Raw genomic sequence first — 15,217 nt, forward strand, 5'->3', positions numbered from 1 at the left:
AGGCTTAAGTGGTGAGCAGTTCAGGTAAATGACTTTAATTAGGATTACTTTCCATCCGTCAAGTCAAATATTTCCAAAGACAACTGAGACAAGAGACAGTTCAAGAATAGGACTTTGTATGTCCTCCTCCCTCCCGCACCTCACTACCCAACCAACATACACGTACATACCCTATACACATACACACACACACACGCATGCATGTTAGACTGGAGGACATGACCAACTCTCCAGCCACTCATTTCCTCTCAACTTTCCCCTTGATAATGAACCCCATGGTGCCCTAATCTGATTTTATTTTATTTTTTAAGATTTACTTATTTGAGAGAGAAAGAGAGCATGAGGAGGAGGGACAGGGTGAAAGAGAGAGACAGTCTCAAGGAGTCCCCATGCTGAATGTGGAGCCCGATGCGGGGCTTGATCTCATGACTCCGAGATTGTGACCTGAGCAGAAACCAAGAGTTGGACACTTAACCGACTATGCCAGCCAGACCCCCTGCACTGTTCTGATTTTAGAGGAACATGTATTCACCCTGAAGTCAGGGTTCCCCATATCTAGCCCTCCAAGCACAGAAGAAACCTAAGACCATTGGCAGGGAGAAAAGAGATTAAGGGAGGAAAACAAGAGGCTGCTTGAACACCTTGATTCTGCATGCTTCTGATCAAAGAAATGTTACCTGCCCACATGGGTTCCTTTATGTATAGGGTTCTTTATCTGGTTTTTAATTTGTAAGTAATCTCTATCCCCAACTTGGGCCTTAAGCTCATGACCCCCTGAGATCAAGAGTAGCACGCTCCACCAACTAAGCCAGTCAGGCAGCCCTGCATGTTGGGCTCTTGTGTTGGGGCAGAGGCTATGCCAAGAACACTGGTCTGGAGGGGTAACACCATAAAGCGGGTGAGGGTCAGGGACTGTGGGGCCATGCCCTGAGCCCTGGAGAGAAGAGGATGAGGAAATGTGAGGTACAGCTGTAAAAACTAGATACAGTGTCCATAGCAGTTGGGTCCAGAAGCACAGGCCACCCAGGATGCAGGAGAGAGCAGGCCAGGGTGGGCAAAAGGGAGAGCAAGGACAACTCGGAGGAGGGACTTAAGAAGATGAGGAGCCTGACTCAAGGGACATAGTGAAGGAATGGGACAGTGACTGTACATGGCCTTGGTAAGGGCCTTATGTTAGGTCTTCAAGGTCCTCTACTTGTGGTTCCCAAACTTGAAAGGTGCTGTTGCCTGAAGGGGGTGCACCAGTGAGCTTCACCAGGGTCAAGGACACCAACCTGGCCCATTGGAACCAGCCGGAGAGCTTGAAAGCAAACTACCTTTTCCTGGGTCTCACCCCCAAAGAGTCTGATTTAATTGGACTCAGGAGGAGCAGCCTGGGCGTGGAGGCGTTCAGAGCTTCCAGAAGATTCTAACATGCCATCCAGACTGAGAACCAGTGCTCCAGAGGGAGTAATGTCAGATTGGGTCTAGGGTTGGGCTGTAAGTGCCAGCTCTCTCGCTTCTAGACCCCTGCCACTGGCAGCTCTGGACCAGAGCTGTGGCTGCATAGATAGCATTGACAGTAACATGATAGTGCCCTCTTGTGTCAGGCGCTCCAGAAGCCAGCAAGTGGAAGCTGAGTCTAAAGGGTGCTTGAACAAGGGGTTAGGAGAGGAGTGATTTTATCTCCTCAGAGGTGAAGAAAAGAGCCAAGCGTGATGTTCTCCTTGAATGGCCTTTTCTGCTGCTGGCCGTGCTTACCCTACCCCGAGCACCTTTTCTTCCCAGGCTTCAGTGACAATTGCTGCTCTTTGCTGAAATACTAAGCACTTAAAGATTTGAGCTGGTGTTACTTGGGTGATTCCAGGACATGAACCCTCTGGGCACTGTACTCACAAAGGGAACACGTTGTGTCTTGTAGGTTTGATAGCATTGACCCTCACCATGTTCTGGATGCCAGGCATGTGGAGATCCAGCGGATGGAATGTACCATGGCCTCCATCTCCGAGGCGGCTGACTTGTTTGAGGTCAACATTCCCGACTATAGGCAGCTGAAGCAATGCAGGAAGGAGGTGTGCCGGCTGAAGGAGCTCTGGGACACCATCGGGATGGTGACCTCCAGCATCCACGCCTGGGAAACCACCCGGTGGAAGGAGGTCAATGTGGAGGCTCTGGAGTGGGAGTGTAAACGGTTTGCCCGGCACATCCGGAACCTCGACAAGGAGGTCAGGGCCTGGGATGCGTTCACAGGCCTAGAGAGCACCGTGCTGAACACCCTGAGCTCCCTGAGGGCAGTAGCAGAGCTGCAGAACCCGGCTCTCCGGGAGAGGCACTGGAGGCAGCTGACACAGGCCACGGGCGCGACCTTCACCATGGATGAGGATGCCACCCTGGCCCATCTCCTGCAGCTCCAGCTGCACCACTTGGAGGACGAGGTCCGGGGCATCGTGGACAAAGCTGTAAAAGAGATGGCCATGGAGAAGACCTTGAAGGAGCTGCAGACCACCTGGGCCGGCAGGGAATTCCAATATGAGCCCCACCCACGGACTAATGTCCCCCAGCTGCTGTTGGACGAGGACCTCATCGAGGTGCTGGAGGATAACCAAGTCCAGCTGCAGAACCTGATGATGTCCAAGTACATCGCCTTCTTCCTGGAGGATGTGTCTGGCTGGCAGAAAAAGCTGTCCACGGCCGACGCTGTCATCTCTGCCTGGTTCCACGTGCAGCGCACGTGGTCTCACCTGGAAAGCATATTCATGGGCTCCGAGGACATCCGGGCTCAGCTGCCCCAGGTACCTGCCAAGGAGTTCCTGCTCTCTCTCTTCCCTTACCCGAGTCAAGGGAGGAGTCCCTAGTTCCCACATCTTCTAGACCTTTCTTTCTCTGCCAGCCTTGGCTTGACTCTAAGGTACCTCCCACAAATGTGGGCCAAATCACCAAAAGTCATGCAGAGGGAAAGAGAAGGTGAAATGCACACCAATTTGTTTGTCACCGGAAGGGTGGGAAAAAGGAAGAAGAACCTGGTGTTTCAGCATTGTTTTTTTTTTCTTTTCTTTTTTTTTTTTTAAACATATATGCAAGAAAGGAAGCGGGAACTGTTTGCTACTGCAGTGTGCGATAACCTTCTGTGTTGCCCCACAGATGACTACAAAGCAGCTACCCACTGGAAGGGAGCCTTGTTCCCAGGCAAACTCAAGTTCCTTTTCAGCAGGGAGCTGAACATGCCTGTGCCACCTGCTAAACACCAGCCTTCCGCTCCATCCTGAGCAATGAATTTTGCGAAAATCTGCATTCTCCTCATTACTGCCTTCCCTGTGGTTGATTGCCCCTTCTAATCTGTCCTAATTTATGTGCCATTAGCTTACCCACCTCTCGATGGACTCTAATTCATTAAATTTTTTAATTTTTTTTTTTTTTACTTTCTATTTTGCAGACATTCTCCTGTCTGCCTTGGGTACAGCAAGTTCTCCGCTTCCAAATTAGCTTGCTTCCAAGACGTCATGTATCTTTCGGGCCCCACTTAAAAAGTTAAAGCGCATTCTGTCCAAATGTTGTATTTTTCCAGCTCATCCCGCAAATGCTTCCTTCATGCGCTAATGCAGATGACAGGTTGTACATCTGGAATGAAAAGTAGCCGGAAACAGTTCCGAGAGAGATGTTGTCATGAGGCCACATTGAATAAGCCAGATTTTCTCTCCAGGGCGAGGGACTGAAGAAGAGTGGGTTCAATGAGGAGGTGAGGGCAGAGGTGGAGACTTTCGTAGAGGCTCTAAAGAAGGCTTTGGAGAACTTTCAACCACACATCAGAGAGAATCAGTATCATTGGCTTCTCCACAGTGGCGCACGAAGGTCCATGTGCGAAATACGGAAATGCGTTTATTTTCTCTGTATTAACAGCACAATCAAAGAGACAGTTTAAAACCATAATAAAATTTGTCATAATCTGACACCCTAACTAGTAACTATTTTCATTCCTCATGAATGTCTCCCAACTTGGCTTCATGTATAGACAGATTTTTTACATAATTGCTCGCTATGTAATGACGATTTTCTTTCCAGCTCTTTCTGTCGGAGCATTATTGTTCCATACTTCTGATATATCAATAACCTTGACACTTTCTCATCTTCCATGGGAGCAGAACACCTCATGAAGCAGTCATAATTTCCCCTGCCATCCTATTTTTAAATCTTCTTGGGAGAGGGGCTAGCTTTCCCACTTGTAGCTGTGGGATGTTGGGCAAATTACTTCACCTCTCTGTGCTCTGGTTTCCTCCTGTAAACTGGGACAAATACCAGCCCCCACTTCAGGGATGTAATTAAGCTATGCCCATAGCACATGCTGATACGAGTGTTGTCACGTAATAATAATGCCACAGGTACTGGGCTGAACCCTGCATATGTCATTGTCCTGGGCATTCCGACGACAACGCAGAGTGGTTGTGTGTTTGAGAAACAATGATAATTAATTCGACATCACATTTGCTGAAGAACATCTTTCTCTGGTTACATCAACTTTTGCACTGACCCAGGAAGAACACTGGACCCACTGTCCATCCTATGCAGCAAGTTATGTGTTTTATGCTAACAGTTCTCACAGAGTGGTCCTGGGACCCCGACCTTCATAGGGAAGCCTCAAGGTCAAGACTGTCTTAGTAATAATGCTAAGATGCTATTTGCCTTTTTCACTCTCATTTTTCCATGCACACACAGGGGTTTTCCAGAGGTTTCCAGACACGTGACATCACAATGGATTGAATGCCAAGCAGGAAAGAAAATCTGGTCTTGTCCTAAGTCAGACATTAAATCTTGGGGGAAAAAAAAAGTGAAACAAGGCTGCCTTCTCTTTAAGTTATTTTGTTGTGGAAAATACAATTATTTTTGATAAAAGCATGTTATGTTACCATCGTGGGCTTAATATTGTTACTTTTTAAATGAATTAGCAGGGGTGCTGGGGTGGCTCAGTCAGCTAAGTGTCCAATTCTTGATTTCAACTCAGATCACAATCTCAGGGTCCTGGGATCAAGTCCCGTGTCGGGCTCTGTGCTCAGCTGGAGTCTGCTGAATATTCTCTCTCTCCCTCTGCTCCTCCCCCTACACACTCTCTCCAAAAATAAATAGTTTTTTTTTTTTAAATGAATGAACAAACAAATATTTTTCAAAGTTCTCAAATTGAGCTTCCCACTGAGGAGATGCATTGGTGGATAGATTACCCACGTACACAAAACCTCTTTGCATTCCTCTGTGCTTTTTCAGAAACAGAAAGGGGGTTTATGACCAAAACGTTCAGGATAGTTCCTGAAGTTCTTTTAAGATCAAGATATTTCTCTCTTTGAGTTTTAGGACATCCCCAGCACCAGTTTCAGCTTCTGACTTGCTTCATGTGGGGATCTCCGAGAAAGCAAAAGTTCATTTTCCCTCACGTGTTTATTTCAGGATTCCAAGAGGTTTGAAGGCATTGACAATGACTTTAAAGAGCTAGCCTATGCTGCCCAGAAGACACCCAATGTGGTGGAAGCCACCAACCAACAAGGTCTCTATGAAAAACTGGAAGACCTTCAGAGCAGGTGATGGTCTGCTTGCTGCCGCCCCTTTTTGTCCTGGGGAGGGCAATGTTTCTTTTTCCCAATTCTGTCTCGGGGTTTCTTCCTTGAACTGCCCAAGTGAGTGTTTGGCATGCACACACACTTTGATTTGCCTGTAGAATAATGGGAGGTATTATTAGAAGCATTTTTTCTGGTAGGAATGCATCAGTGTGTATATTTGCAAATACCCATGAGTGTTTCTTGCCCCAGATCTGCATACGTTCCATACGCTGCATCTGTCTGCATTTTAGTCAAGTCTGTGCACCTGTGGGTCTAAGCTGACTTCATCAGGAAATTCTGTGTCTGTGCCCTCAGGTTATACCTGTGTGAGAAGGCCCTGGCTGAGTACCTGGATACCAAAAGGCTCGCCTTCCCTAGGTTTTACTTTCTGTCCTCTTCAGACCTGTTAGACACCCTTTCCAATGGCACAGCGCCACAACAGGTAAGCTGGGGGGGAGCGCTCATGGAAACATCCAGAAGGACGGAGGGGGATCCTGGTGGGAGGGTTCCAGGTTCCCATGACACCTCCTCTCCCTAGTGGTGTTGGTATTTCAGACCTGTACTCCCACCAGCATCTCTGATGCCCCCTAAAAGGGAAACTTGGAGCTGGAGAAGGGTGAGAGGGCACTAAGCCTTTACAGAGAATGCCTTTGCTCTGATTCTGAGGAGACATCCAGGACATCGCTGTCCAAAGTTATAGCTCAGATTTCCATGGGGGAGAAGACTGAAGGTTGTATTCACTCAACCTTTTATGATTTTTGTGGAAAGAGTATATATGAGGAGTTCAGAATTTGGGGTTCTAGCCTCTGGCTCTGGCCACTCATTGGCCTGGTAGCCTTGGTTGGGTGTCCCTTCTCTTTGACAAACTTCCCTCATCTGTAAAATAGCCACTATGCTACAAGGTTGGCTTATTTTTTTCCCTTCATAGTAGAGTAACTATTTGGAGCGCTGTTGGTATTTGGGGTTGAGAGTCACTTGCGGGGAGGTGGTCTGGTGCCTTAGAATCATTGGAAAGGCTTGGGAAAATGCAGATTTCTGAGCCCTCCCCCCAGAGCTCTAGATGGTTCTGTCTGTCTGGGTGGGGCTGGAGAATTTGCATTTCTAAGGGTTTCCCATGGGATGCTGCTTGTTTGGGAACCACATTTGGTGAGAGTGAGTGACCTTCCTAGACCAAAGGTCTGAGTCTCCCAAGCAACGGATAGGAGGGAGGGATGATGTCTCCACTTCATGCTCCTGTAGCTCTCCTCACTTCTCAACCTAACAAGACTCCAAGATTCTCAACCTAACAAGACTTTCTAGTTCTCCACTTTTCCTTTGAAGCTAGACAGTCAGAATATCCCATTCAGAAGTGACTCGGATGAGTTCTTTCCCCTGCTTTGGTATAATTTCATTATTCATTTGAAGTAGAGTCAAGTTCATTTCTTTCTCTTTGCCTTGAGTTTTGGGGGTTGGTTCCCACCCTCACTGACTGCAGTGTTTGAATACGTAGCATTCTAAAGTCACACTGTGCAAAAAGGTATATGGGCAGCACTCCTCCTCCTCTTCCTCCCCTCCACTTCCTCTAGGTCGCCGATCCCCCTCATCTCTGAGCGCAGACATGAGCGGATGTACATTTACATTTGCACACATACCTTTCCTTATTTCCCCTCCTTTCTCACACAAAAGGTTGCATACTGTATCTACTTGAATGCCATTTTTTTTTCTGTACTGATGGGTCCTGGAAATCATGCCCTATCCATTTTAAAGATATCTTCCTCATTTTTTTTTTTTAATATAGCTGCGTCATGCCCTGTGGGCTATACTATAGTTTGGCCAGAGGTTGTTTATATTATTTTATAATTCCAAATAATACGGCATTGAATAACGTTGGGGTTTTGTACTGTTGGAGGTCTGCCTTCTAGGTACATTCCTAGAGGTGGGATTTCTGGGTTAAAGGTAAGTGCTATGGGGTCAGGTTAGATGTTGCCCCATTTTCCCTCCATAGAAGTCCTAGTTTTTTGCAGCGCCACCAACGATGGACGAGAGCTTCTCTGGTGGAGCCAAAAGATGGCACCCATGCATTTATTTTCTCTCTTTGTAATTAACTCTCCCAATTCCTGAACTGATGTTTTGGGTTTGCTGGTAAGAAGCAAATACTAAAGAGAGATTATCCCTAGAGGTAAAGTCTCCCCCCGCCTTTTTTTCTTTTCCTATAGATGGAATTCATTCCAGAGCAGCCCAGGTATGGTGGAGGTAAAATATTTATCACACTAACATTCTGTTTTGTAACTATATGTTCATTAATTCCATGTATAGGAAAAGTTCAAGATCATTGCCAGACCCTTTATACATGATGCACTCATTCTTAAATATTTTTTATTTATTTCTCACTTTGAGTAAATCCTTAAGTTGCTCCCCCATTCTGAGAGATGAAGCATGAGAGGCTAACTCCTTAATTCTTTCTGTAACTGTGACCCTCTACTGTTTTTATTGGTGAGTGATCGAATGGTTGAATTTGGAATTCACGGGTCACGGCAATTTCTCCTCACATCCCCTCAGATGCGGCGCTAAGACATCATCTGAGACATCATCTAAGACATCACCTGAGACATCATCTGAGGTCTACCTGCTTCCGGCCACCCCGCCCCCCACCGAATCTTTCTAGCTTGGATTCTAATTTCTTTCTGTTTGGATCTCTTTAGAGATCAAAATTTAAGTTATGATTCCCATGATTCCCACCAACTTTATATTCCTTTGACCACTCCTACCCAACTCAGTCAGTTCTAACCTCATACCACCATCATTCCCACAAGCTTCCCTCTAAATGTTTGGTATCCAACCCTCTAATGGCTATTAGACAGTAGACCTCTGAACAGTACTAATGAGTGTCTTCCTGGAACATCATCCAGTCCTTTGGTGTGGTTTCCCTTTGTAGGTCCAGCGCCATCTTTCCAAACTCTTTGACAATATGGCGAAGATGCAGTTCCAGTTGGATGCTGGTGAGCAACCAACCAAGATAAGTCTTGGCATGTACAGCAAGGAAGGAGAGTATGTGGCCTTCAGTGAGCCCTGTGACTGCAGCGGTCAGGTAGAGTAGAAGTCCTGTTCCCTCCCTCCTCATCCCCCTTCCCTCTCAAGTGTCTGTGTTCAAATACAGGCAGCCTCAACCTTCAGCATGGCCACCTTGACCTTGGGCCAGAACTGCTGTCTGTGTCCTGGGACTGCCAGCTCCTCTTCACTTGAACCGACATCGAAGAAGCTCCTAGTTCCTGCTCTCCTCTCTCCAGGAAGGACACATGTCAATATCCATCTGTCTTTCTTAACCAAAGACGTGTATGGAGAGGAATAAAATGCACATAAACTACTACCCTGTCAATGAGAAAAGGACTTTTAAAATGATTAGCAGCACTGGGAGGCTTTAACATGACAACCCCCGGGGCACCCCACAGGGGAATCTGGCATGCTGACATCTTCCCCTGGAGAAAGTGCTCTTTGAAATCAGCCATTTTCCCGAGATGTCATTTCTCTGTACAAATACAGCTCAGAGTCCCTTCCCCCCACAACCCCAGCCTTGGGAAAGCCAGATCCCACCCCACTCCAGGAACTACCACCTCTAAGTCTCCCTTGTGCAATTCAAGAAGCACAAAACATGGGGTGGTTCCCTCCTTAACCCTCTTTCCTGTCCTCTTCCATCACTGCTAAAGTATAAGCCCTTCTTTGTTTCTTATGCTAAGCGATCCAACACAGCATTGTCCCTGGGGCTTCCAGTTGAGTCGAGCATCATACCTGGAGAAAAGATCTTTTACAGAGGTCTCCCTTCATCCACGTGTTTCTTGGAAAGCGATTCTAATTCCAGGAAATGATCAGATTTTCTTAGTTTTATAAGAAGTAACCCTGGGGTTTGATTCTGGATGTATCCTTTGGTAGACCAGAAAGCACTTAGTTGGAAAATATAATTCTGGCTGACATCTCCATCCTCAGTGTGGAAGAGCTTGTGAGAACTCAGGACTTACTGACCTTGCTCAACCCAGATTAAAACTTCCTTAAATGAAGCCTCCTCCTTTAACCTGCTGCTGAAACCTGTGTGTTCCAAATGGGCCTGTTGTTTATTAACCGAGCCTCATTCTCACCCATCAGTGTCCTGGGTCCAGAAACAAAATGACTCCCTATGCCTTATGGTAGCCATCACCATTGTACATTTTCTTTCCTCCCTCCGGGTGAATGATCATACCTTCTTCAGAACCCAGCTTCTCACTCAGAGTTCTTTTTCAGGTAGAAATATGGTTGAACTGTGTGCTTGCCCATATGAGGGCCACAGTGAGGCACAGCATGACAGAAGGTGTAGTTGCCTATGAAGAAAAGCCAAGGGAACAGTGGCTCTTCGACTATCCAGCTCAGGTATTCTAACCAGGACCTTCGTTGGTCCCTGTCCTTTGCTGGGTCCTCTCTCTCTGGGGCCTCCTTCTGCCTTCAAGGGACACTTGATCTTAAATTCACTATGTGCTTCACAGTCAGGAAAGGCTGATCTGTGAAGGGGGTCAGCCAGAGGGAACAGGGGACTTGTCAGCCATGACCCACTCCAACTACTACCTTGGAGAACCAAGGGTTGGCCATCTTTACTCTCATGGCTACCATAGGGAGAAAAGATAAACCATTCAACTCATTGAGCCAGCCTGCTTGGAATGTCCCAGGATCTTCGCTGAGCACAGGTGACCCCCAACAGGGAACGAGACATCCTAAGATATCATAACCCTGCCCTAGTGAATCTCAGACTGACGTGGAAGTCAGTCACTTACCAATGAGACCTGGTACTCTGGGAGCACAGAGCCAGCTAGTAGGGTTCAGGAACCACCTCTTCCCTTCCCCTGCTGAGGATATGACATAGAAGATGAGATTTGAAGTAGGAGCAAAGAAGTTAAAGATGGAGGGAAAGAGCCACCAAGCATGGGGAGTGCCATGAGCAAAGTCTCGGAAGCAAGGAAGAGCATCTCGTGGTTGAGGAACTGAATGTGGTTGCGGGAAGAGGAAGGGGAGGAGGGAGTGAGAGGCAGCAGATGGGGACTGCAGAGGAAACTCAAAGCCAGTTCTGTGCACCACATGAGGGAGTCTGACTTGCTTCTGAGATGTATCTGAACCCTTTCCAGGCTTCTCAGGAGGAAGATGAGAGAAAGGCCTGAATTAATGAGAATTGTCTAGATGACTCTGGCTGCATGGTACTCTCTTGCCTTCCCCATTAGGGAAGGAGGGACGCTGGTGCTGGTACATTTGAGGGTTGCAGATTTTTCCTGGTAATTGAAGCCATAGGAGCAGAGAGGACCTGCCTCCATTTTGGAAAATACGTAGATGGAGATGAACACCCCCTTGAGCATCATGCAAAGATGGGGTCAGCAAGGAGGGGCCAGTAAAGCAGAATGAGAAACGGTGCCTTTTTAGATAGAGGGAAAAGCAGGGAATGGTCATATTGGAAACCCAAAAAACTGTCAGCAGGTGAGAGGTCAGTCATGCCATGCACTTGGCAGAGATCAAGCAAAATAAAGAGGCTGAGGGGCGTCCATGAACCTGGTGTGGCCATTCCAGGGAAGTGCCAGGTGGTGTCATGATGCCAGGGGGAGGAGAAGGAAGAGGAAGGTGGCAAAATGTTGGCATCGAGTGTAGACTTGGCAGTGAGTGTAGACAAAAAGAAGAAACGAGAAAGGGAGTCAGTACTGCTGAAGGGAAGAAATATTCTTTTAACTGTGCAGCTGACATGTCACATTCCAATAAGATCCAAATGAGATCACAGCACAGGCAGAACCGCGTGTCTACACCCAAAGGCAAAATCAGATATAAGAGAGAAGGGTACATTTATATGACGGGTTTCTCTTTTTCACAAAGGGAATCATTCCTGTCAGGATTCCTGTTTACCCAAATCGGAATTTTGGGCCAAGAAAATGTGTTGCCTCCTGCTATTCTGACAGATCAAATGATACAACAGATGATCGATGCATCTAAATTCTCTACCATGAATAATCAAAATTCCGCCTTTTCCATCTTAAGTTTCTCAGCAAACAGAGGAAACGTTCATTCAAATCCCTTTTCCCATTTATTTAATTTCAAACCTCTGAAAGACCCAAGTCCTGTTGACCACAGTGAATTTTGCTGTAGTTCACCGTGGTCTTCAAAAGTAGGCTTTTTAAGGTGATAGGTTTTAAGAATTAAAAAATACATGTTGCAGAAGCATTACAGACAAGCAAAAATATATCGCAAGTGATCATTGCTGGCTTGCTAAGCTAGAACACTCAGACCACAAGAAGTTCAAGAAGAGCGGAACAAAGTCTGAGTGCTCTTGAGATGGTCAGTCAGCATATTGTTAACCTCCTGAGAGCAGGAAAGATGCTTCACCTGGGCTGTAGAAATGGAAAGATCAGTGTAGCAATTTCTAAAAGCCACTGACCAGAATGACTGGTTGTTTTCAACCAAACAATACATTTTTTTTTTTTTCCCCAAGAGTAGACTGCGCTTTCCCCACTTGGAACCACTTCCCATCTCCAAGGAGATGGAGACAAGTGGCTTGCTTAGTCAAGGTTAATTCAGTCGGTTCTGACCTCATACATCATCATTCCCACAAGCTTCCCTCGAAATGTTTGGTATCCAATCCTCTAATGGCTGTCAGACAGTAGACCTCTGAACACTACTAATGAGTGTCTTCTGGACACATTGTCCAATCCTTTGGTGCGGCTTCCCTTCATAGGTCTAGTGCCATCTTTCCAAACTCTTTGACAATATGGCAAATATGCAGTGGAAGAGGGTGGGGAAGGGCTTACGTCACCCATGTGATTCCACTCTGGCTCTCACTGGGGGTGCATGAGTGGGCTGGTTTGAGAGACAGTCCTGGCGATGGCTTTCCTAAGTGGCTTCTCATGCCACAGGTGGCCCTGACCTGCACTCAGATCTGGTGGACCACAGAGGTGGGCATTGCGTTTGCCAGGCTGGAGGAAGGCTATGAGAACGCCATGAAGGACTATTACAAGAAGCAAGTGGCCCAGCTCAAAACCCTCATCACCATGCTCATTGGCCAGCTCTCAAAAGGGGACCGGCAGAAGATCATGACCATATGCACCATTGACGTGCATGCCCGGGATGTGGTGGCCAAGATGATTGCTCAGAAGGTGAGTCCCAGACCTGCAAGAGGGTCCCCCTTGGTGGGTAGTTATGCCATGAACAGTGGCATAAGGGAGAAACTCACATACAGCTCAAACATGGGGGGTTGCAGATTCTGTGGCAGCCAGAGAACTGGAAGAGGGTCATGGTGGCTGTCCCCAGCATCAGAGCAGCTCGTTGTCTCTGTGCCCTGGTGGGCTCCTCCTGCATCTCCTGTGGCCTGCAGGTCCTGTGCTGCCTGCTGGACAGTGACTCACCCCCAGTACTCTGCACCCTCTCTTCAGGTGGACAGTGCTCAGGCCTTCCTCTGGCTGTCCCAGCTGCGGCATCGTTGGGATGATGAGGCCAAACACTGCTTTGCCAACATCTGTGATGCACAGTTTCTCTATTCCTATGAGTACCTGGGAAATACGCCTCGCCTGGTGATCACACCTCTGACGGACAGGTGAGCACAGGCATCAACGCCCCCACTGGGAACCCGACTGTGGTCTGCCTCAGGCCAGCTGTGGTCAACCATCACTTGCTACTTGTCCGCAGAGGTGGAGGGTTTTGGCCCCACCACACAACACACGTAAAAATCAAACTGGAAAGCTGTAGGGCAGGGGCCTTCTCAGAACGAACTCCCGAGCAAATCAGGGAGCTGTGATTAGTCTTGAGGAATTACTAGGGAGTCACACACACCTGAATCCTCACACCAGGTCTAACACATATCAGCTACTTGACCTTGAAAAGCTTGACCTAATTCTTGTTCTTGGTTCTCTTCTCTGTGGAACGGAGTTAGGAACACACACCTCACATGAGGTTTGTAAGGACAAAAGACAGTAATGCTGTAAGGAGTTCAGAATATCATAAGTGCTCAGTAGATGATCTTTTATTACTGTTCTCTCTCTTTTTTTTTTTCTTATTTATTCAAATGAGAGAGAGAACAAGTTGGGGAAGGGACAGAGGGAGAGAGAAGCAGACTCCCTGCTGAATAGGGAGTCTGATGCGGGACTCAAACCCAGGACCCTGAGATCATGACCTGAGCTGAAGGCAGTCACTTAACTGACTGAGCCACCTAGGTGCCCCATTCCTATTTTCTTACCAATCGTCTGGCACATTTCTTGAGCACCTCTCACGCTGGGAATCCGATTAGAACCAGGGACTCCCTGCCATGAAGGAGCTTATAATTTTTGGAGAACTGTAGCCTCTGACATTCATATTAATTCATGAATGAATTAATTAGTTCATGAATGAATTAATTAATTCATTCATATTCATTCAATGAATGAATTCACACCAGTCCCCGAAGTAGTCACTGGGCATACAAAGGTGACTAAAACATTTCCTGTCCTTAAACTCCTATTCCAGTGAGGGAAATAAGACCTACACAGATAAAAATATACATAGCCCAAGGGGAAAGCATGCAGGACCATAGGGTAAGATAGGGCTCACAGCCATTTGCCACCAATTTCCAAGCAAGTGACCTAGCCATAGGCCCTCAGAGCACTGGAGATCCTGCCCACCACAGGAAGAAGAGGACAGGGAATGCACCAGGGAATGGGTGGCGTCCGATCTGGACCTGGGAGGAAGTATAGGACTCCAACAGCTTCGTGGTAGGTTAGAATGACTGCCACGGGGTCCATGCAATTGTACAGAAATCTGAGTGTGTGTTGTCACTGTTTTTGGTGAGAGAGTCTACGGCATCCATTACTTGTGAAAGTGGTCTAGGATCTCCAGAAGCTGAAGAACGACCGATAAGCAGTCTGGAAAATGGAATTTTGTGTGCAAAGGCATGGAAATGGGAAAATCCAAGACCTGTTCCGGGAAGAGGGGGTAGACTCTTGACTTGGGGGGATATGGTTGGTCATAAGCCTGGTAAGATGGGTCAGAATCCTGACTAGAAGGTATGAATCATACCTTCTTTACCCAGTAAGTAGTGATCAATTATTGGAGATTCTTCATAAGAGGAGCAAAACAATGAAAACTCTACTTTTAGGAAGATTTATCTGATAGCACAGCCTGGGCAAAGGAGAGTGAGGATGGGCTACTGTAACTCTGTTGAGATTTCTGTAAAGTCTACTAAGAGTGCATGCCCTTTTCCCTTCTATTTCCATTGAGTGCTAAATCCCTTCTTCTCCAAACTGAGTCACATACCTGAATGGCTGGCTTGCTCTAAGTAAGTGACTTGCGGTTGGTGAAGACATTGTCATCATCTGTGAAGGTTAGAATGGCCACACAGAATCAGTGCCATCTTTTATTTAATTTTCTCCTGCCACCTGCCTTCTGGTCAGATCCTCAGTTGTGTTTCCAAGATAGGCTGAGTGGAATCGTGATCACGGTACTCATGGGATGAAATGGGATGTGGGAATATGCCAACATCATCCATAGAACCAGACCTCATGGTTCATCTCTCCTCTCTGCCCCCATACTGTACATTTCTTTAATTCATCTTCCTGCCCAGTCTGGAAAGATCTTCTACCCAGAGTCCCCCTCAAACCTTTCCATGTTTACTCTTAGATGCCATGTTTTGGGGGGGGTGGTTAGGAGCCCACAGA

General features: G+C 47.0%; 1 protein-coding gene across 5 annotated transcripts in view; it reads left to right on the forward strand.

The window, feature by feature from the left end:
• The window catches only part of DNAH9 (dynein axonemal heavy chain 9), a 318,732-nt gene that overhangs the window by 85,549 nt on the left and 217,966 nt on the right, over positions 1-15,217 (forward strand). For 4 of the 5 annotated variants that reach the window (XM_032322974.1, XM_032322973.1, XM_032322975.1 and 1 more), the window contains 7 exons: positions 1,901-2,771; positions 5,413-5,543; positions 5,877-6,003; positions 8,476-8,628; positions 9,813-9,938; positions 12,449-12,688; positions 12,965-13,125. In XM_032322974.1, the coding sequence (XP_032178865.1) occupies positions 1,901-2,771; positions 5,413-5,543; positions 5,877-6,003; positions 8,476-8,628; positions 9,813-9,938; positions 12,449-12,688; positions 12,965-13,125 (1,809 nt within the window). The remainder of the gene's footprint in view (positions 1-1,900; positions 2,772-5,412; positions 5,544-5,876; positions 6,004-8,475; positions 8,629-9,812; positions 9,939-12,448; positions 12,689-12,964; positions 13,126-15,217) is intronic. The other variant, XM_032322977.1, reaches the window with a different exon arrangement.

The sequence above is a fragment of the Mustela erminea genome, chromosome 18, assembly GCF_009829155.1.
Source record: "Mustela erminea isolate mMusErm1 chromosome 18, mMusErm1.Pri, whole genome shotgun sequence".
NCBI lineage: Eukaryota > Metazoa > Chordata > Mammalia > Carnivora > Mustelidae > Mustela > Mustela erminea.